General features: G+C 43.2%; 1 protein-coding gene across 1 annotated transcript in view; it reads right to left on the bottom strand.

Moving 5' to 3' along the window:
- Positions 1 to 6,623: 6,623 nt before the first annotated feature.
- PKDCC (protein kinase domain containing, cytoplasmic) overlaps positions 6,624 to 24,030 on the bottom strand; it is a 39,126-nt gene continuing 21,719 nt past the window's right edge. The window contains exons 4-7 of the mRNA XM_068400634.1: positions 23,334 to 23,413; positions 22,354 to 22,461; positions 10,652 to 10,825; positions 6,624 to 7,872 (exon numbers count right to left, since the gene is read on the bottom strand). Of these exons, the coding sequence (XP_068256735.1) occupies positions 7,787 to 7,872; positions 10,652 to 10,825; positions 22,354 to 22,461; positions 23,334 to 23,413 (448 nt within the window). The 3' untranslated portion in view covers positions 6,624 to 7,786. The remainder of the gene's footprint in view (positions 7,873 to 10,651; positions 10,826 to 22,353; positions 22,462 to 23,333; positions 23,414 to 24,030) is intronic.

Here is a 24,030-nt window from a genome sequence, read left to right as displayed (position 1 = left end):
AGGCGTATTTTATATTTTTCCAACTTTGACACTTCAAACATTTGATTTCCCTTTGCAACTTCCAACCTAAAACATGTTTCCCATTATAGATATTCAAGTGACTGCCTTGCACACACTGACTCATGAGGCTGGTTTTTATTTTCACAAAATATATAACCCTATTTGAATAAAATACAGATGGTGTCCAATACATTAAACACAGCAAATTTGCCACTCCCTCCTTCATCCCCTCTGTGTTCTGTTCCCCAGATTTTCTGTGGCTGTATGAAATCTTATCAGTCTCAACAGCTCCGAGAGGACATGGCAACAGAAATTTGATGCCATTCATACTTGGTTTGCTACAATAAATAATGTGCAGGTTTTTTTATTAGTAGTATTTTCCTGTAGGATTCTGCATTCAGAGCTCTTCTTTAAAGTGAGCTGCATGTCCCTTGGAAGGTACTGAACAGCCAGCTTCACATGGCCCTGTGGCAGAATTTGAATTAAGGGCATTCAACATGGAATATGGCACCAAATAACTTTCCTTCCCAGGTGACAGCTGGAGCAGACTCACTGGCCTCTTACATCGCCAAACAATTCGGAAGGAAGAAAAATGCAATATACTAATAGTATAATAAATTAACTGAATAAATTAGTAAAAACTGCTGAAATTCATTGAAGAAAAATTGTTCCAGGTTTGCTATGAAAGCGTAAGAATCACAGTATACACACGCATAAAACTTACTTGGAATGCACAAGATCTAGGTTTTAGAAAAAGATTCAGCATCACTAGATGGCATTGGAGGGTGCTTTATCTCATCACAGGAGAAAGGCAGCTTTTGTCAGCAGTTCATAGTAATTTTTTATTAGGAACACTAGTAGTTAAAGGAATTTATTCCAAGCAAGCTGAAGGCATGTTCCATGCAGCTTTGGTGAGGGGATTGCAACACGAAGCAAGACCCAAGGCTGGCTCAGCAGTCATTGCATTGCTGCAATTTCCTTTTGTCACACACAAGGAGTCCACCGTCTCTGACCTAGAACTGGAAGACTGAAATTCGGACAGAAATAAATTGCAAAGGGTACTGAAGAAACTGAGAACTGATAATACATGGGCTGGTGACTTCAGAGAGGTAAGAGTTAATCTGTTCCTGAGATTTAGGGTGGAATTTCTGGTAGTGCATATTTGTTTTTCCCCCACAGCAAATTATACAAATATTTATTGTATAAATTGTATCTCTGTTTTTCCTGCACCTCTTTAGCTATATAGTTCTCATGTCCCTTTCCTATTACTTTTAGAATGAGATATGTTTGCCATCCTGTGATATTTTTGTTTAGCATCAGCATTCACTTTGGAATTACTGCTAATTTTAGTCACCTACTCTTGCCCATGATTGTTACTGCAAAGAAGCTGTGCAGGATCAGTTGCACCACAACTACAGTGGTTTCTGAATTGCAAGATTATTATTATACTTAAAGAGGTCTCTTTTATTCATACTCTTTAGTAGTTGGTAAAAAGAAGCAAAGAGGAGTTTGTTCCTGTACAAACACATGATTCTAGGACTGTATATCAGAATAATTACAGGTCATGGAACACATATTGCAATATACGGCAGCAAAATGGTGATTTATTTTCACATCTGCCACCTTGACCCATAAATTTTTCAATTCTCCAGGTAGAGTGTGCAGAGTCTGTTTGCAAATTCATTGCCTATATGACAAAATGGGCATCATATTTTGCCTCTGTAATATTCTCTCTGCTTAAGAGCTGTCTTTTATCTAAATTCTATAATGAATCAGAAATCAGAGCTGTATACAGACGAAAACCTGACATTTAATTGAAGTGTTTCCATTCTTCAAACAGGCTTAAGGTTTGTCATTCTTGGGACTAAAGGTCAGGATGGTAAAACATGGAGAAATAGTAGCATCCACACTGAACAACGGCTTGTGTCCAAGAGTAAGTCCTGCTAGTAAGTCATATAAGGTTTTTAATAGGTCATGAACTCGCATAAAGACAAGGTCTTGTATAAAATGTTAAGTACACCCACTTCTAACAGTGCCACTCTGCCCCTGGTCATCTATTTCTCTGACTGGCTGCTCCACATTCCTTTGAGTGTATTTATAGAAAGCTGCAATTCGTAAATACCAATTTGTACCATTATCTTCATACATGCCAGGTACTTGTAATACTGAAAACTGGAAATTGTTCTTAGGGCATACTTGAAGTCAGCACAAGGATGATAAATATGAATGGCATTATACCTGTTAAACAGTGAGTGTAAATGTGTAGAACTCATTCCTTTCCTGAGATTACTTATTAAATAGTATGTCTTAATTTGCTGTGTCTTGCTAAACCTTCCATCTTAAAGTAAGGAAACTCTTCAGGTTGTCATTGTGTAACTCTCACAGGAACCTACACACGTGCTCACACACACATGTGTGTATATATGGGAAAATCGGTGTATTTTTCCTCACTTACATGGTGCAAACATTTAGGCCCAAGCGGCAGGTTTTACTAAGTTCCTACTCCATAGCTACTTTAAAATCTAACAGTCTGATCCAGTTTTGTGTGAACATAAATCAGGGATGAACTGAATTACACTGGTAAAATCAAGCTAAGTAAGATCAGGTTCTGGTTTTATCATTCCAAGTAGGAATATTCCAAGTAGGATAGGTCAGCCTTCCTTCCTAGCCTCACAGTCATTTGCTGAAAAACTGTGACTAGCAGGGTTTTTTGTTTACAAGTCACAATTTCTAATAAATGTGTTGTTTGTCCTCTAGTTTGACATCAGATAGTTTGATAATGAAGGTGGCTCCTACTGAATTATATTTCCCCTCAGTTTGTATGGGGAAGTGGGGCACCTGTTACACAAAGGCAGTTGCTGACTGCGTGCAAGTACAAAGGGAAGAGACACAACATTTTGTTTCCTTTACATTTTTAAAATGCAACTCTTAAAAGCATCCATGTCAACTCGAAAAAAAATCACTTGTACTTACTTGCAAGTTAAAATACCAAGGTCCATGTCTATGCTGAAAGAAGGATATGACTCTACGTGCCCTGGGAGCTCTCAGAGGCAGTCAGCCCGAGTCAGCCTGATGTGTCTCATTCCCGCTTAAAACTCAGAGAGAGAATAAAATATGTTTTCTTAAAAAAAAAAAGGATCAAATGATCACATCTCAAAAAACATTAAGCAGAGTATGATTGTAAAGTCTTTATATACTGCCTTTCACAAATCTTCCTTCTCTTCTTTGAGCCCCATTTTCTTCTTTCTGCATTCAATTGATGAAAACTTCAGTTGAGTCCTTTCAACCCGAATCTGTTTGACTTCTTTCAACAGTGTTTCACATTTTGACCAAAAGGTTAGGGATATGTTTTCCTGGAAAAACTTGTGAACAGTCTTGCACTCCATTTTTTCCTTCTTTTTTTTTTTCCCCTGGTAGTATGTTTTAGTTAGTCTTCAAATAATTTAGTGCTAAAGAATACAAGATAAGGCTCTCCCTACTAAAGTTGGAACATCGCTGTATTCATATATATCTTCCTGACAGGCAGCATAACATGATCTCTGGATGTTCGCTATCACCTTCCATATGCTTTGAATTACAAGTCCTCTAAATCATTTGCTTAATCTAAATTATTATCAACAAGACTGTCTTTTTTGCTCTAAATAGCAACAGTGCACGAAGGCGTGGGACCTTACAAACATTAATAGGGTCAGCACCAGTAGAAGTGGAATAATGGTATATATTTTGCCTCTCCAATTCTCCTTGTAACGCATGCCTCCCGCGTGTCCCCAGGTGTCTGTTACAGCGAGCCGTGCGAGAGCAGCCGTGCAGGGCAGTCCCATGGGGAGCTGCTGGGGCTCTGCTCTCCGTAACCGTAGCAGAGAGAGCCCACGTGGGTAGCTATGTTTTTCAGGATGCTTGTCTGTGACTGATGGATTAGTCACGAAGTCTACTCCTTTGCTCACCTGGTATGAACACAAGGTTGCATTGACTTAGCATGAGCTGTGGTACAAGTTGATAAGGTGAATTTCAGAGGCAGGGACAAGGTCTTCACTGTACACCTACCATGGTCCTGCTCCAGGACAGTGGTCCCCAGTGATTACCACACCACATAGAGTAACTGGTGATAGAAGACCTGCCTTCACTCCGAGCTGCTGTCCTCCCTGCACCCCTCTCACAAATCTTACGGGAAATGTGGTGGCCATGGCTAGCAGAAGGACTAAGCAAAATGCCTCTGTGAAGCAAAGAGAGGCAGAGCAAAGCACGTTAGGAACAGTTGTACTTACATAAAACTCTTTTATCTCATGTTGGAAGAACATCTGAGATTCTTCACCAGCATCTCACTGCCCATCCAACCCCCGTCACTCTCTATACAAACTTACCCGAGCTCCTCAGCTGGCAACAGGGTGCACTTGTTTTCAGGCTTTCTCTCAGGATGATGAACGCTTGTGCTGATACCAATTTCACCACAGATTTCTCTTAGACGTGATGCAAGTTGTAACAACCTATTTTTGGAGCTGAATACATGAGACCTCAGCTTTCCACTTAAAAAGATGCATTAAAGCTGGGGAGACAGCTTTGAAAAATGACCAGAGAGAAAACAGTAGGCTCAGACAAGATACAGAAAAATAGAAGAACACGTTTTTATTTTGGTCTAAGCAAAGACCAAAGCTCTTGGCGAGTCTCCACTACAACCCTCAGGATGTCAGGCCAGAGGTGATGCCGAGCAGTGCCCGCTTTGTTGCCTGGAGTCCGTTCCCAGTACTGGGGCTAGCATCACCCCTTCACCAAACCGTCACGGAGATGGTGGGCAGCTCTTGGAGGTGCTCCGAGCCGCAGCCCAGACGGGGCAATGCAGCACTGGAGGGGACGGAACGCTCAGCATAGCCCCGTGCAGAGCTGCAGCGCCCACTGCTTCACGCAGCTCTCACTTCTCCAGGTGAACTCAACATCCTGTCTGGCACTTCATTTTGTGCGCAGTCAATTGGTTTTTCACCGAGGACTCTCCCTGTTCAGCATGACACGTACATAAACATGTATACACATACACACACATGCATCCGCGCACGCAGACATCAGTCGTTCAAAGGCCTGTGCGTGTCTTCTTTCACATTTCTACCTTGTGGCTTGAGGAAGCCAGGAAATGTAAAAAGCAGTCAAAATGTTAGGGGGAAGAAAAACAGATAGAAATGTCTTTTCCACAAAAAACGTGGAGCAGCTCACAGGCTGACTGGCCCAGACCTACCAGCTCACTTTGTGCCTTGCTTCCTCCTCCTCTGTGGCTTCTCAGGAGTTTCCATGCCACAAGCGCCAGCCAGGCACTTTGCTGAATCAGACACAGTGCTGCCAAAGACACATTCTCCCTATAAATTTAGACTTTTGCCAGTGTTTATTACAGCTATTAAATTCACTTATTGTAGTATCACGCCTCTCTTATTAAGATTTTAATCAGCGTTTCCATTGGAAAGCCTTACTCTCAAAGAGCTATAAAACTGCCTGTATAAAGTTGACTACTGCTGAAATCTAGAATCCAGCTTCTTGGCTCATGGCTATGTTTCTTTCTTGCTTACTTGATCTCTGTTTGCAAAAGCTGATGTAAATTGGTTTGGCAAGTTTGTTTAATTCCAGGGATAAACAATTCCTGACTTAAGAGGCATTTTTTTCTGGTGTGCGGAAAGTGATGGAATAAAATTATCCTAAGTTACCTGTCTACAACATTAAAGAAAGAATTACCCCAATATATTTTTTTTTTCTTTTAAATATTGGTATTTTTTACCTAGGAATGCAACTGAAGAATTTAACTGTTCACAATGTTTTTAAAGGCTGAGTATTTTTGGAGCGGTGTACAGTGCTTAATGGTAAGGCAATCACGGGAGGTTAAAGACTTTCAAAATACATACCAGCACCTCAGTGCCAACAACCCATATCACTTCAATGAACTGTGCAGTATGTGTTGGCATGATTTATGTAGCAATTTTAAAAGAATCCATAGTGTTTGTTTATTACCACAGCATGATTGATGGGTTCCTAAGTGCACAGCGACACAATCAGCTGAGCTATTACGGCTGGTAGTTTGATAATTTGTGAGTTACAGCCGTTACAGCATGTCATTTCAGTCAATTGCCAGAAGTCGTTAGCGTATCGGTGACCTCAGAGAAACCACAGTGAGACAAGACCCGCTGCTGAGGAACAGTAACACCATCTCTCCTGAGCAGTCACACAGGCTATGAGCACTTCTGCCCAGCTTCCCTGGCTTTCCTGCACTCCTTCTCAGACCCTCCTTGGTAAAGCCCGGTAAGAAAAACCACCACTTAGCCCGATGAGTAATTCCTTCAGGTTCTGCTCTCATCCTCACCCCTTCCAAATGTTAAAAGACTGGTACTGATGTGACTCAAACTACAGAGAAAGAAAGGCTGCTCAAGCCTTGTCTTCTAATGGTCACTTGCTTTGCAACAGGTAACCACGCAGACAAAGCCCCCACGCACCCCCAGAAACATACCCCTCACTGGGAGCCGCTGAAACAAACTCAGTTCCTTCCTGGAAAAAATATCCCAGGCTTAAGTTTACATAAAATACGTTATGTCTACGCCTTCACTGGATGTAGGCATTTATTTGCAACACAAAAAAAAAAATAGAGTAGGAAAGAAATTGTATTTATCTTTTATTTTTTTTACAAAAATAAACAATTTGTGAAACAAAAGCACATTTTTTTTCCTGACTGTACAAACTACAAAACAGTATGACATTGGTCACTTTAGCATTTACTTTATTGCTTTCACTGAAAGCAAGTTCTCTAGACACACCATGCCTGTAAAACACATTTTATATAGAATTAAGGCTAGCATTCATTTGCCATTATTAAGGTCATTTACTTCATTCACTCTAAGAATTAGCAAGCGGTGCCTTAGAAAACCAAGGATTTTATGATAAAAAATATGAGTAACTGCAAGATAGTCACTAAACTAGTATTGTTCCACCAGCTGGATTGCTTTGCCTGTCTGTCAAAGATGAGGCTTCCTGAACAATTCAAACTCAATTCAACAAAAGTCTTAAGCACAAGCTTAATTGTAAGCATATGCTTAGGCCTATCCCTATTCAGCAAAGCACTAGGCACTTGGGTAAGTCCCCACTAGTTCAGTGGGACTATTCATATACTTATGTGATTTGCTAGACCTACAAAATGGCTCTTTTAAATTAAAAATGAAACTTTATGATAACATTGGAAGCACAAATGAAAATTAGCTACAGTCTTGCAGTTCTAAACATAACCAATTCCTTCCTTTTGACAAATACGCCGGCAGTGCATGTTTGATAGCTTCAACACAAATGCTGATTGTCTTCAGAAACGTTTGCTATTCAGCTTACAAACTGATATGCTTCAGTTACTCTGTTGTGATTGTACGTGCCCAAATAAATATCAGCGCAGAGGATACAGACTTCCCATAGAAATGATCAGCTTTCATCCCTGTGCACAAAAGCACAGGTCAGAAACATTATGCTAACCTTGGTTAGAAAAACCAGAGCTGCCAGCTGATTTATAACCTAAATTATACCCTAACAGTGTATCATATCTTGTATTTTGTTTTGTTTTATTAAAAAAAATCACATTTTCAAAATGTTGTTTTATTGCACATTCATCCTGGTCATGCAGGTTATTTCTTTAAAGTTTTGTTTAGCACTCTATAGATTAGAATGAGTAATAGTGCAATTATCTCTCCGGCCACAGCCACCTTATACCTAACAGCTGCCTATATTTATACACAAACAGCTCTTGTCACTCACGCGTCAGACTGAGCCACTTTAGCCGTCAGTCTGTCACCTTCACATATGTTATCTTGTCAGGATCAGGCACAATATGATTTGAGGCCATCTTGAAGAAGACAAGCTGCCGACCTGCACCAAATAGGAAAAGGAAGGGGCAGGAAAAAAAATTAATTAGAAGTGATGAGCAAAAGGTTGCAAACTTTAAAATATTGACATTTCATATTTTTCTTCAACCTATGCATTCTTCAGGGAACCCAAGACTGAGCTCACTCTTAACTTTACCTGGTATAAAACTGAAATGCTTTCGTCTAAAATGACACTGAATCTCCCCTGCTTTCAGTATGTTTACTCTTACCTAATTATGGTCAAGATACAGCTGCGCACAACTAATATGGTAAATGAAGGAACAGTCTGAAGATTTTAATACAAATTCCACGTGATCTTTAAAAAACTTATTTAAAGACTCTCCCACTGATAAAAACAGGCTTGGGTTCAGGGCATTCATTTGATTGTACAGGAGCAGAATCATCTTTGCGTCCTCGAATATTTGCAAAACTGATCAGTGCAATGCGTGTTAAACACGACTTTCTCTGAAATAGCTCTTGCTGATCACTTCATAGCTCTGGGTTTTAAAGAAGCTGGAAAGAGGATTCTACTCCTCATACAAAAAGCACCATCAAGCGCTAACAGCCTGGGCAGGGTAAGGCACCTGCCACACAGGCATCCGAGGCCAGCGGCGGCTGAGTTTGGTGAGGTTTCACCCAGCGGTATTTGTGGGAGCCGCAGCACAGTTGTTGTATCTCCCTGTGCTTACTGACCTGGCATCTCATTCACATCCCTGCCCCTCCATGAGAACCTGCTGTCCCACAGACCCGCACTGTCATTGCCTTTCCTTGGAGCAAGGGCCACAGAGAAATTTTCCACAGCTATTCAACCTCTGCCTTCCCTCTCTCTGTACTTCAGAAAATCAAATGCTATTTACTCCCAGCCTGCCTCTCTAGGGGGCTCCCATAACACTATTTTCTTAAAAAGTATCACACAGCAAATGGGATGCCTCAACTACTCAGCAAATTTCCATGCTGCAGATTTCAGGGACTCGAGTCCTTATACATCAGGAGCAACAAGGTAAAGAGAATGACAAATAAGACTAGAAATATTGCTAATATATCTCATTTGCTTTTAATATGATAATCTGAGACAGGAGCTGCTCTAAACTTCCTATGAATTTCCCTGTGCCCTAATAATTACTTTTTTAGTATATTAATTAACTTCAATAGTCTGACTATGAATAGTCTGACATGATGACCTAGTGTCACCAGTTAGCCACAGGCAAGCTTAATATAAATTAGTTTTTTCTACATTCCATGGAAGTCTCTGTTCAAACCTCTCAGAAGCACAAAAAATGCAGAAAGCCATAGCAGCCCACTGCCTAAAACACTCTGAAACGTATGGACTGTCTAAAGTTTCTACTAGTTTGTGACACTTTCAGAGCTGGGGACCTGCTAGGCATGTGTATAAGCCTGGCTTTGGCGTGTATTTACGTTGCTCAGCTAAGAACAACTAAAGCACCCACCTGCACACAGGGCAAATTCTGACTTTAAGGTTAAGACACGTTGTGATCGCAGATGTGCACACAGAAAGCTGAGCCTCAGAGCCTACATAACTTGCCACACTGAAGTCTGCGGCAGAGCAAGGATTTCAACCACCTCACCCAAGGTGTGGCTAGCACCAGCCACCCTTCCTCGCAAAGACAGCCGACCTGGCCCCAGCAAAAAATGGCAATCGCAGGCAGGGAAACAGCTCCGTGCGTGTGGAGACAACACACAGAAGAAAAACTCACCCTGACTTCAGGGGGCGCTTTATCTTGGGGGAAGATTACAAAAGAACACGGATTTGGTCCATTGCACCTTATACACGCAAACGTGACTTTTTCCTTTACCCTTCAAGGGGTGCAGTTTGCCCAGCTGAGCTGGCCAGGGATGGGGCACAGGGTTGGGAGCTGGCTCTGGCATTCAGCTCTTTGAACCCCTCAGCTACTCCAGAGCTGCAGCTACCAGAGATTTTTAGCAGAGACTTGTAACATTTTCATTTCTCAGACTGCTCTGGAATTGCCTGAAATAGGCACAAGTCTGGTGCAGAAGCAGCGAGCCAGAGCCAATTCTCCACTTGATGTCAATCGGCACCGACTGCCTGCCTTCAGGGGAACCACATGGGGACTGCCAGGCCCACAGACTTTTTGGAAAAAGTATTTCCCTTTTCAACAAGTGTATTCTATTAGACAAGAAAATGAGTTGTGGTAGCAAATGGGATTTTCCCCTGGAAGTTCTACTTACTTCTACCTCTACTGCTACCTAGTTTTAAACCCTCCCTCCTCGCTGTCCTTTAGCCAAAGCCCTGCTGCTAGAAGCACAGTGTTCCCACCAGTGGCAGGGCATCTCTGACACCAGCTGGGAAGTCCCAGCTAGATGCATGGGAGAACCTGTTTGATTTTGTGTCAAACCGCAACAACCATATGGATCAGAAAGATTTATTTAAATGCAGATGTTGGACTATGTCCTGCACATTTAACTGCAGAAACAGGTCACAGGCTTATGTTGTTGTTTCTGCTCCTGTGTTTTAAAATAAAATTTCAGACTCCCACAGTTTGGAGACCTATGGTCCATGTGCTGTAGCCCTTTTGGTGCCAGCTCCTTTGAGCCTGTCCACAGGTTCCTGCTCCCCCGACAGCAAGCAAAGAGAAGCCCCACCAAAAATCAAACCACCTTGCTGGAGCTTCAGAAACTTCTAGCTGCTGCTGGTGGCTCCCACAGCCCAGCGCAGCCTGCTCCCCAAACTGTATTAAAACACTTGAAGCAGCCAGAATATGTAGCTTGGATGCAGTTTCTGCTCAGCAGCATCCGCAACCTACCTGTCCAAGTTGTCCGGTTAGTTAAGACGAAAGCTTTGCATTGCGAGTAGCTGTCACAGATCTCAATGGCTTCATTGACATCAAACACAGAGAGGAGGCAGCCCTTATGATGATAAGATGGCCAGCACCTGTAGTTCTCATCAGGAATAAAAGCTTCAGGCACCCGTCTGTACTCTGCAAACAACCAGAGCAAAGTGATTGTTTTGAAAGCTCCAGCACACTGTTTGTTTTTAACAGGCAAGGTTTGTTACAACAGCTTAGGAGCAGGATACATGATGGAAAAGGTGAAGGGCTAGACTGTACTGGCCTTGCTTTACTGCCAAACGTGTTTATAGCTCTGCACCTTACTTTCCTTTTCCTTTCCTCCTTTCTTCTTCTCACCTTTTTCTCCAGAAAGCATCTGTAAATAAACAGTCTGTGCACAAAACCCTTTCCCCTTCCCCACTGCGTAGGCGAGGCTTTGGTTTTACTGGGAGTTTTACAGGAAGAATGTCCCATTGAATAAACAGCATCCACTTGAATGAACTGACTCACTGTCCTACTTAACAGCGAGCGGGCTTGTCGGGGTGAGACCCGACCAGGCGTTCCCAGCCCTCCCTCTCCCGCAGAAGAGCATGCTATTTTCCTCTGGCCCCTTTACAGACGGAAAAAAAGACAGGCTTTTAATTAAGCAAACTTTTTTTGCTTGCTCAGATTAGCACAAAAGGGGAGTCGCTTGATGGGCCTCCGAAGAGAAGGGGGGAAAAAAAATAGCAGGAGTATGTCAGCGTGGTCCTTGCCCAGCGCCTCCGCACTTCCCTGCCGATTACTCCTCTCCCTTGGCTGCCGTTCAGTCTCACTTGCCTTTATGAGCTGCCTCTTGTTCTCTGTTCGCAGCTCCTCTCACTTTCCCAGCCGCTGACGGGGGTTTCTCTAATGAATGCATCACCAAATTCAACTCATCATTTATAAACATTTCCATTTAGCATCCAGACGCACAAATTGACGGTTGTCCCCGCCTCTCCCCCCCACATCCTATTCAAAAAAATAAATAACATTCCATATTTCTTCTAATTGTATCTATTATGGAAACCAGAGCTGCCGGCCCTGACTCACAGCCTATTCTTAAGCCACTTTGGTTCAGGCATTTTCTGCTGAAATTTTCTTCTGATTCAGCCCGCTAATATTTCAGGCAGCACATTGTACGAACACCACCGAGTGAGAGGCGAGTGCGTCTGCTACTCTAAACTGCCAGTATTTCAACTGGGAAAAGAAGTACACAACCACAGGTGCTCGTTCACACCACACAGTCTGAAAGAGGGGGAAACAAATGCAGTAAATGCATTCTTTTTTTAAGCCTGGCTCATTAAAAGTATCATAAGAAACCTTCACAAACAAGAAGCAAAATCAGAGCTGATCACATCCCACTTAATCAAAGGCAAAAAAGTTTTCATTAATTCAGAACATGCAGACTCATGCACATCAAGAAAAAAAAAAGCAAAGCAAAATGTAGTTTCACATTAAAAATGGTCCTTCCTCCATCAAAAATATATATATATTTCTTCCAAAGAAAAGTCAGAGCATAAATCAAACTGCTACTGGCTGGATAGGTAAAGTCCCTTTTTTTCCCAATTTCTGTGCCAACCGTACAGTGTAACAGTAATTGCATGTAACTGAATAATATCTCCGTGTGGTAACTGCCGAGTATTGATTTGTACCTCACAGTCAAGGTCACTAAAATGGTGTCTGCAAATGAGATGCAAAAAAAAATCTATTCATCGTTGTCAGCACCGTACACAACCATCTGTATCAGTGTGTGTGCCATGTCTACTGGATATAAAATGTGACTATTCACAACTTTCCTCTGCATGGCTACAGAAGTGCCACCTTACACCACACTCCGCCAAAGCCCACGCCACAGAGGATGTTCACAGAATGACAGCACTTGCTGCAGCAGCAGAAGATGAAGCATCTGCCTGATTCTCCATGTCAGCAGGGACTGTGCGCCGGCCCTTCCCGAGGGCACTCTCGGAGCCTGCCAGCCTCCGCGCTGGCACTGGGAGGGAGCTGCACCATCCTTCAGCACTCCATTAGGGCACGAAGCAAAGGCAGCCCCACGTCACGTCATGTAAGGCTGAAGCCTGTCTGGAAATCCTTATTTTGAATTATAGTTCAATTTTTAAACTCTTCTGCGCATGGATATGCCTCTTGATAGCCCCATAGCACTTTTTTTCTTCTCAGCACTGTTCCCGTCACAGCTGTCAGGGGTTAGGCTCTCTGCTGCTGTAAACAGATTTCAAAAGAGCAGCAGTGATTTACGTGACCTGAGGCTCTGTCAGAGGCCGGAGATAAAGTTCTCTCTTTCCATTGACTTTTTCAAGGTGACCGAGCTTGGTAAATCATTTGGGCAGCCTGGACACATTAATCGACAGAGTTGGGCCAGCAATAACTGCGATGGTGATGGCGAGGTCCTGGTTTGTGCGTGGCAGAGAGGATGGAAACATCCAACACCAGTACTTAGAATGGTCTTGCCATGCGGCAGAGCCCTGTAGCTGTCCCTCCTCTCCTTGCTGTTCCCCACCAGTTCCTACATGAGGGAAGCCACCATCATCTGCAACGACCTCAGGGTGCCACACCTGTGGAAACAGGGTGGCGTAACAGGTACACAACAACACAACCCACATGCAAAGAGCATTCTCCTCAGCTGGGAGATCACCAAGTGCCAGACAGGTGAAAACACAGCCACTGGAGTCTAAGTGAAAGCACAGAGGCACATGGGGTCTGCAAAGGCAGCTTCTGGCAGCTCCCCCAAACTGACACAGACCGCTGAATGTCCACAGCTTGGGGACAGAATCACAGAATGGTTTCGGTTGGAAGGGACCTTAAAGATCATCTAGTTCCAAGCCCCCTGCCACAGGCAGGGACACCTTTCCACTAGAGCAGGTTTCTCAAAGCCCCATCCAACCTGGCCTTAAACACTGCCAGGGAGGGGGCAGCCACAGCTTCTCTGGGCAACCTGTTCCAGTGCCTCACCACCCTCACAGTAAAGAATTTCTTCCTAATACCTAATCTAAATCTATCATCTTTCAGTTTAAAACCATTCCCCCTCTGAGCCTACACTGCCTGCAGGGAGGGGAGTGGGATGCAGCGAGGGGGAAAGGCAGGAAGGCAGCCCCTCTCCCCACGTGTATGGCAGGCAGCAGGGATGGTTGCCCAGGAGAGCTTTCCCCCAGGAGCATCCCGATGGGAAGGCGCCCACGAGGAGCACAGAGCGGGACATGCGATGGCCCCGCACCCTGGCTCATGCTCCCAAACCAGCCAGGTGCTCCCATCACCCTGAGAAGCCAACACTGGATCTCCTCTTAAATTATTACAGTCAGAAACGATCAGAAACTCACTGCAACACCAACCGAGTGCTGGTCTGAGTAAACTGCATTTTTCTCCAAAACTCACTTTATCTCAAGCAGAGCAAGGTAGCGCCTTCCCCACTTGCACAGCGAAGGCAAATATCCCTGGAATCTCTTGTTTACACAGCAACAAATTAGGCAGCTGACCCCTTAGCCCTTATTTGCATGAGTTGTGAAGAAATGCCCTCCTCTCATGTGAACTACAAGGGCGTTCCTGAAGGATGCCCCTCCATCGAGATGCGCCCTGGCAATGACAGGCGCCTCCTGCTCCTGCTTGCACTCCCTGAGCCCCAGCCCACAGGAGAGCTGGGTGTCCCCTACACCTTTAAATGATCATCCTGGTCACTACAGTGCAGTTACCTGCTCAATTTAGCAAAACTCCTCTGGTTTAAAGACAGCCCTAGCTCAGGTTTTTGTCCTGCCAAGACCTGAGACTTGCTTAAATGGAGTCCGTGGAATTTGAAGGCTCACGGCAGTAAATCACATCATAAAAAGGTCAAAGTTCTGGTCGATTTCCAGACTAATGGTGTTTAAAACCAATAAATACTTGCCTAATACTATAAATGCAGCCATAAATTTACACTTTTGCGTACATACACGTAGCTTGACACAGAGTACATAAAGTCTATCAAGGTAACGGCAGGGAACAGATCAGAGAAAAGCAAGATGCTCCTACCAGTATCACAAAGGAAAAAGAATCCTTTTCTCCTTTTACAGATTTTGTGAGGACTGAAGCAAATAACTGTAATGCAGTAAGCCTGATCTTGATGTGACTTATGACAGACTTACTCCATCTTAACATACAGGAGCTGATCTGCTGCTCACAGTTATACAAATAAATCCCATTAGGAAACATTTGTCCTGCCCTGTAAACATTTTGAAACTTCCAAATATCTTGCTATGCTGAATCTGGGCAATCCTCAGAAGTTTTGGTCTGTGATATTTTTAATAGTTTTGAAATATTTTTGCAAGTTCACTCTGGTCAATCAAAATATGCCATTTCAATCAGGCCAAAATCTTCTTAGAAGTTTCTTACAGCACTAGCCAGCCCCCACAGCAGCCACGGTGATATTCAAACCGAGCACCTTCTCCTGACAGGTAAGAGAGGCATCTTTAAAAACCAACCTGCAGCCTCACTGACCAGGGCAAGAGCTACAAAAGAAAGTCAATGCTTAAAATCTCCTTCTAAAATTTTTCCATCAAAAATCACCTGCGTTGTCCCAAAGCTGACTACAATCTATAAACATACTCATTTTCACTGTACATGACTTAATCATATAAATAACTCCACAAGCATATAATAAACTATGTGAAACCACCTGTGGTTTCCCCATTTTAGCTTGTTTGAGTCACCCTAAATCTGACTTTAATCAGTCCTAATGACCATTTATTTCAGCCACAGCAGCCAGACTGCATTTTTACTACCAACTACAGCTACTCGTTGGAAATTTGCCCAGTTTTCTTTTCTAGTTATCACCTGTCAATACACCATGGGTCAATGACACAGATGCAGTAATGCTCATCCTTGAGAGGGAAACCAAGTTGCTCCTTTTCCTCCCTCCTCTTTTCCTCCACTCTTGAGAGGAACATTGGCAGTCGAATCTGGATTTGCTTTTAATTGCTTTGCTTACAAGTGAGCAGAAAGAGCCTGATCTTGCCAATCTCGGCAAAAAGTAGTATTGAGCAGTGTTTTGCTCAACACACAGTCCCCACTGATTCCCAGGGAGCTTAAGGAGAACAGAACAGGATCCCGAATAGACAATAATACACTTATGTTTTTAGTACACTTCATTTTATCCTGAAATTTGCCTCATGCTTCAATACCTCATATTTAATCACGCTTCTGACAACAAGCCCCACAAGCCCATATGCACAGTTGTGCTACGGAAAGCTATTTTTTGGTATGTCTGAGCAAATGACATGCTAGGCGTATCCCGCGTGCCTCTGCTTTCAATCATTTCTGACGATTCCCAACTGTCTGGAAAGACAGACAGGCCTGGCAGGACAGGGGTTTGCCATCAGACCGGGAGATAGCCCCGCTTCTCTGGTGAGTATTTTCGTCCTTTGGCTGTTTCACGCTGGAAGCGAAGGAAGGCTTGCCTCTTTTCACATGCTTCTATTGTGCTTACAGTAGAGCCATATTTAAATCGGTATGCAGGCTGTCACCGAAACACAAATAAATAAGGAGAAGAACGACATGTTCCCTTACATTTTATTCCCGTTAACATGACACAGCTGGAGCAGTTTTCCTGCCTCGTGCCCCACGTCCCAGGGATGCTCACTGGGCTGCGGAGCCGCTCTGCACCCACGGCCACCGCTGCAGAGCACACCGATTTACTGAAGGCAACTATCCCCAACTAGTGCCACAGGTGCTTGTAAGCTGCGTCTGGCCCACACGCTCCTAAAAACAGTGATGTTGATGATGGACGAGCCAGAAGGTGTATAGGGTCATGTGGGGGGGGTATTTAAGCTTAAAGACAGCTGTCTATGGGATCTGTAAAAGACTCGGTGACTTCTTTAGTGTTCTTGAAAGGAGCTGAGGACCTAATCCATCAGCAGAAAGCATTCTGCTGTACCCTGCCAAGCTCGATCTGGAGAAGTTTAGCAACAGCAGAACACATTGCTCAGTGAATAGGGCGTATGGTTTGCACAATGGTGGAGATACCTGTGAGCAACAACCAACTGGTCACTATACAGCTATATAGCCCCACTGTATTTCCAGTGCCATGTGGGTGCAAAGGAACCTGCTCCTGTATTCCTCTGTGTGTTGGGGTTGCCCGGCTGCTGATGCAAAAGCCCTCTGTGCAAGGCAGGGCACAGAGGAAGGCTTTCTGCCCATGCTTGCAGCCCCGTGCACCTTTCCCCCTCAGCTGGTCCCAAAGCAGCCCTGATGTCCCTGGGGAAGAAACACCAAACGTGCAAGTGCCAGATAAAGCAGGAATCTGGGCTACAGTATGTTCCTGGCTGAGCCTTCAAGCGCCTTCAGCAGCATACTTTAGCCTTCACATCGTGGCCTGCCGTAGGATATACAAACTGCCTCAAACAATACTCCAGCAACCCTGCAAAATTTCTCTCTCACACATACACATGTGCACAAACACACCCCCCGCCTCGATTTCCATAATTTTTGGGTGGATTTACCATTTCCTAAGCAGGTTGCTATAGTGACCCTGCAGAATATTTTTTCAAAACACTGTTGTACTGTAAATGTTTACATACAGCATAATCCTGCCAAATTGTCTTAGGACAAAGGAAAACACTTTGCTTTATGTCCAGCCTTCCAGCTTTTTTAGCATTGAGAATGTACTTCCAACTAACAACAGCAGCTAATTATGCCTTTCTGTGGGCTTGCACACCCTCAGGCCTAATAATGGGTCATCTATTAGCTTTAATTAATATCAAAGCTATCGGATTTACTAGTGTTAGCTGATTTCACGCATTTCTGAGTAAATTCTGAGTTAACTGAAGGGCTGGAGCTTAGCTCAAGGGCCAGACATCCAGTTGGTACAAATCAGTGTCACTCGATTGAAGTAATAAAAATGTTGATGCTGGGGCAGGACTTTACTGATGAACATCAGTAGATTTTTTTATAGTTTACTTAATCTGGATAATTAATGGAACAATTTCATCATTTTTAGATACCGTATGTCAGAAGAAATACATGGTTCCTGTTTTAATTCACGTTCTTCTGGATTCCAGCAAGAGAGACCAAGTGTCAACGGAATATAAAAGTATTTGTTCATGGTGGTGTTTTAAACACCGTAATGTTCCTATATCAACATTAACAGTAGTGTGATTTATGATTACAGAACACATACATAGCTATCAAATGTCTCCCGTGCCTCTACTCTGTTTCTAAGATACTAAAGCAAAGTCCAGAGCATAATATAATTTACAGCACTATAAAATCTTTTACAACTGAGGCACAGTGAAAGCTTAATATCCAAGACCTTCTGTAATATGACTGTGTCATCTTGTTAAACATTATTTATGGGAACACTGGGGTTGACAAGAACTTTCTTCATGTCGCTTCCCTACTGATTATCAATATCACCTTTCTCACTTCATGGTGTTCATAGGAAGAGGTCTTCCTTTCAAAACATAGGTTCAGATAGATAACAGACTGTTTCCTCAAAGTTTATGTTTTAGTTACGGCCTTAGATCACTTGCCCAAGATCATGATCTCTTCTTTCCTAGTATGAATTTACAATGCTCTATCCAAGACAACGGATAATTCAATGCATTTAGACCTAAGACAAATTCTGAAGTGCCATTACCTGAACCTTCTGTGGTTTCTTTTCCCAAAAAAGAAAACCACCCAAAACCTTGCAATTCTTGGATCTGAATTCTCCTCCAGTTCTGCTTTTAGGATTTCAAAACAGATCACATACCAGAAAGGCCTTATTTTCTCACAACCCTTCAGATGCCAGAATAGATTGGCATTGTTAATTCTTGTCATTTCTACTGTTTGAGAGAGTGAAAATCCTGGGAGCCAAGTCACCTTGTGAGATTTCCATTACCTGGAACATAATCGATGTGAACTTGTGCCTGCCCGATCTTGGCACACCAGCATAGGAATGCAAAGCTCTGATTAACTCTGATTCGGCCTGAGAACCAAATCATCAAGGATAGGGGGATCATTAGGGGCACTCAGCATGGCTTCACCAAGGGGAAGTCATGCTTAACCAACTTGATAGCCTTTTATGAGGACATAACCCGGTGGATAGATGATGGTAAAGCAGTGGATGTGGTCTATCTTGATTTCAGTAAAGTGTTTGGCATGGTCTCCCACAGCATCCTCGCAGCTAAACTGAGGAAGTGTGGTCTGGATGATCGGGTAGTGAGGTGGATTGTGAACTGGCTGAAGGAAAGAAGCCAGAGAGTGGTGGTCAGCGGGACAGAGTCCAGTTGGAGGCCCTGTGTCTAGCGGAGTCCCTCAAGGGTCAGTACTGGGACCAGTTCTATTCAATATATTCATTAATGACTTGGATGAGGGAATAGAGTGCACTGTCAGCAAGTTCGCTGATGACACAAAACTGGGAGGAGTGGCCGACGCACCGGAAGGCTGCGCAGCCATTCAGAGAGACCTAGACAGGCTGGAGAGTTGGGCGGGGAGAAATTTAATGAAATATAACAAGGGCAAGTGTAGAGTCCTGCATCTGGGCAAGAACAACCCCATGTATGAGTACAAGTTGGGGACAGACCTGTTGGAGAGCAGCATAGGGGAAAGGGACCTGGGGGTGCTAGTGGACAGCAGGATGACCATGAGCCAGCAGTGTGCCCTCGTGGCCAAGAAGGCCAATGGCATCCTGGGGTGGATTAGAAGGGGTGTGGTTAGCAGGTCAAGAGAGGTTCTCCTCCCCCTCTACTCTGCCCTGGTGAGGCCGCATCTGGAGTATTGTGTCCAGTTCTGGGCCCCTCAGTTCAAGAAGGACAGGGAACTGCTAGAGAGAGCCCAGCGCAGAGCCACGAAGATGATTAAGGGAGTGGAACATCTCCCTTATGAGGAGAGGCTGAGGGAGCTGGGTCTCTTTAGCTTAGAGAAGAGGAGACTGAGGGGTGACCTCATTAATGTTTATAAATATGTAAAGGGCAAGTGTCATGAGGATGGAGCCAGGCTCTTCTCAGTGACATCCCTTGACAGGACAAGGGGCAATGGGTGCAAGCTGGAACACAGGAGGTTCCACATAAATATGAGGAAAAACTTCTTTACGGGGAGGGTGACCGAACACTGGAACAGGCCGCCCAGAGAGGTTGTGGACTCTCCTTCTCTGGAGACATTCAAAACCCGCCTGGATGCGTTCCTGTGTGATATGGTCTAGGTAATCCTGCTCCGGCAGGGGGATTGGACTAGATGATCTTTCAAGGTCCCTTCCAATCCCTAACATTCTGTGATTCTGTGATCATCTCTAGTTTTATCTTAACCTAGCACTGGGTTGGAAAACACTCTCCTTGAACTTTCATTATGCTGTAGAGCAAGACAGAAAAGGTTTAAAAAAAATCCCACAATTTTAAAAATATTTTTTCTTTGCTTTCAGAGAGTAACACAGTGTCCTCGTAGACCCCAAACAGGGCCAAAGCAGGACCTCAGCTGACAGCCTGGGAAAGGATCACAGTTGTCCATTTTCACCCCTGTCTCCCCCTCTACTACCCACCAAGAGTGATATGAAATATTCTATCAGCTCAGCTGTTCAGCCCTGGTTTTGGTGGTCAGGACACCAGCTCAGCAGTGAACATCATGCCAGCGTGAAGAGGTTGATCACTTGGATGTCAGTCCCTTCCAGCACCACTGTCACCCTCTCCTGCAACTTCACCACACCACAGGAGAATATCTCATTCCAAAATCTCTAGATAATTTCTAATTAATAATTCCTAATTCCATAATCTCTGGACTGAGAATATTAAAAATTAATTCTAGTATGGTATTACCAGTCAAATACCAGTTGAGGAAGGAATATGTTTGGAATAAAAGTGACACGAATGGGTAGGTAAGCATATTTTCACCCTCACAATATGACTTCTTCATACTCTTCTGGCAAGGAAAGGGAGCCTTAAAATAGAAATAAATTACAACCCTTTTTCTGTTTGGTTAAAGTAGCCTTAGAACAAACAAGAAACAGGCCTGCACATCTTAAAAGCATGGCAGCTAAGTCTGAGAACACATCTCATCTAAGTGTAATTTCCACTAAGATATCAGATTCCTCAGGCTTGCCATGGGTTGAGAACATTTTCTTATCAAGGAATTCAATATTACACACAGTCTTTAATGTAGACTGGCCAAATATGTTACACAAAGCATCTATGGATTTTCAACGTCTTTGCTCACGCAGTAGAGTGCCTAAATCCACGAGCAGTGTCCTACAAATAAACAGGGCTCCTTGCACAGAAGGGCATTACTAACCACGAATGTGGGTAGCGGATTCTGAGTTATACTATCCAGGACTCTATGGAATTACACTAACACAAAAATGTGTAATTATTACAGTAGCCAAATACATACGGAGCTCTGCTCCATATCACTAGAAACCTGCACTGTTACATTTACCACCGCTGTCCTAAACTTCTCTCCCTGAGATTCTTTATAAACAGGACAGCCCTCTCAAATTCAAAACTTCATCTTGTCCTGATACGGCAGTTAAATCTGGAATCAAGCAGCATCACAGAAAAACTTCAGCCCTCCTGGCACTTCTTCAACAAAGGATGTGTTTGTACTATTGATTGTACTGCTGAAAATAATTTTGCTGTGTTGACAGGCATCACTCAGCACAGATTGTGATGAAAAGCTGAAAATTAGAAAGTTAAATGAACACCTGCAACAATTTTCCTGCCAATTTTACAACAAAATAAATATTGAATTATTCTGGTAAGTGGGTCAAATTCATCCCTGGTGTCATGGCCCTTTGAGGTTAACAGCGCTACGACAAGAATGAATTTGGCTCCTGTGTCTCTTTCACAGAGCAAATGCTTCACTGAACCTTCAAACCCCCTGTGCCAACATTCATCTTCATTTAGAACCCATCTTTCCCTCTTTACTGAGCTTCTGCAGCAAAGCAATAATTTTCCTATCAGCTTGCAGTCAATTACATTGACAGTTTGACATGAATACTGTACGTACACAAAAATAATTTGCAAAACAGCTTTTTCAATTGTTAGACTTCACAGCCATTTCCATCATACATAATCCTCTTTGACGTGTGTAATTCCACAAGCTATCCTTCCGGCAAGAATACGCATCCCTCCGTATCACAGTTGCTTGAACAGCATTTTACATACCTGTGGTGCTGCAGAGATTTCGTTTTCATCCTGTCCTTTATTTTCTTTTTTACTCTATTGCTAGCAGAAGCTGAGGGACGCATTGTTTTTCTCTTGCAAAGCAAGCAAAAATTTTAGTCTTACAATCCACAAGTGCTTACGTAGCAAGAAATTCCTGTAAGTCCCAGGAAATCCATGGAGGTTTATGGCATCTTGATTAGATTCCTTCCAGCTCATGTTTGGGGAGGTTCTGATACTCCAACAGCAGAGAAGTGTGCGGATGTGATGAAAAAAACATTTTCCGCAGATCTGCTACGGAGAGCAAAGCTCCGTTGGATTTCCTTATCCCCATTACAGCCTGCTCACACCTATGGATGCCCAGCTACCTCATTCAGAGAGAAGGGCTTCAGAATGCACCCAGTAAACAAAAAGCAGACAACAGATTATCATGTGCATGATTTCAAGGGCCATTGAGCTCCATTTTCTGCACATTTGCCCTTTCAAACCTCAAATAAAAGACAAAGCAGAGTCTCTAATTTTAAGTTTCAAGAAAGACCACTTTACCAGCTTTTGGCATCCGAGTCATGTTCTGTAGGTACTCTCCACTCTTATACAGATTCAAAACTCTCTCTAGCTGAGCAGCCGTCTCATCTATTCCCCAGCGAAGCTCTCCTTTAAAAGCACAGAAAAAGAATGAGTTAGATGAGAAGCAACCTGTACAGGACAAAACAAGGTTGCATTTGAATAAAGCCCTAAGCAGCAGAGCCCAGCGGTGCCCTCTTCTACGACGGTGTTGTGATGTGGACATGAAGTCCGTAAGTTACTACGAATTGGGTTTCACACCTGACATGAGCCAGGCATGTCAAAGGCTGGCTCGCCCAGCTGGGAACCCCAGGTTTGTGGACAGAAAACATTGCCATGAGCTCCCCACGAGGGACGAGCTTTAGCCAATACAGGGAACTCCAAAGGCTTTGCTTGTTAATTAGCTGTAGCCCAGCATCATTAACTTCCCCATTGAATACACACAGTACAAGGTATAAAACCCCTAAAACAATGCACCAAAACCCCTCAAATCAGATTTACAGGCACCTGCAACTACTCTTGTCCCAAAGGCACTACCTTGGTAATTAGTAAAGATCTATGGCAATGTCACTTGCCTCTGGCTTCTGAGGTAGAGAAGCACCACCCCTGCCATTGGCAATGGGGAAGTATCCTGGGTTTATCATTAAAATTCCCCTTGCCAGAGACAGGGGTTCCTCCAGATTCCACAAGGGATTGCATTCCGATGCAGTTGTTCACCCCAGCGCTGAGGTGACAGGAGGAAGTAAATGCCTCTGAGAAGCCTAGATAAAAATCTCAAAATGGGATTTCTCTGGTATACGGGGCCATTCTTACCTTCTCTGTATGGGGGAAATTTTATCCTGAATAGAACAACAATCTGGTTCTATTGCAGTGAACATAAAAGCAGCATCCTCCCCATCCCAAACATGATAGTCACACTAAAAAAGGAAAATACTTGGCATTACCATATTTATTGTGATTACCTGTTGCATTGACTATCTTATCCAGTAATGGTCTCAGTGAGGATGGCGCACTGTGTGGAAGAAGATACGTAAAAAAAAACCTGCAATGGAAAAGTAACCCATATTGAAAAATTTGAAAAAAAAAAAAAGAGTTTACAAATGTCTGGTAACTACTGAACAAAATAAAGAATAAAATTCCTATTGCTTGTAAGCCACTGACCTATTCAGGAAATATAATCATATTCTATAGTTAAATAAATATATAGCTGAGACTATTCACACAGCTGTCTGGCGTACCTAGACCATGCTGTTATACACAAGGCGGCCTTGTAACTACATGTAAATGTTCCATTAATACAGAAATTTGCTGTGAAGCCCCGTGGATTGTGACTATTTGCAAAGCTGTCTCTACTTTAACAAACTAAAAGGATGCCATCAACCCCAGAAGTCTTGGGATTTTTTTTTTTCAAACCTTGAAAGTGCATAAATCAAATTTCTGCTCATTTCAAATAATTGACTAGTATTTTCTTTTCTACAGTTTTCTTAGACTTTCAAACGAATTGCCAGGAGAAAGCCACCTTCTATTGTTTTAACACCACTGCAATTCAAAACGTCTTCTCCGTTCTCATCATTTATCTAAATTCAAGATGCAGTCATGTAGATATTCATCGATGGATGTATAGTCTCCATTTTAACATTTTTAATTACAAAAGAAAAA

Source organism: Nyctibius grandis, chromosome 1, assembly GCF_013368605.1.
Source record: "Nyctibius grandis isolate bNycGra1 chromosome 1, bNycGra1.pri, whole genome shotgun sequence".
Classification (NCBI taxonomy): domain Eukaryota; kingdom Metazoa; phylum Chordata; class Aves; order Nyctibiiformes; family Nyctibiidae; genus Nyctibius; species Nyctibius grandis.
This window is presented reverse-complemented; position numbering and strand designations above follow the sequence as displayed.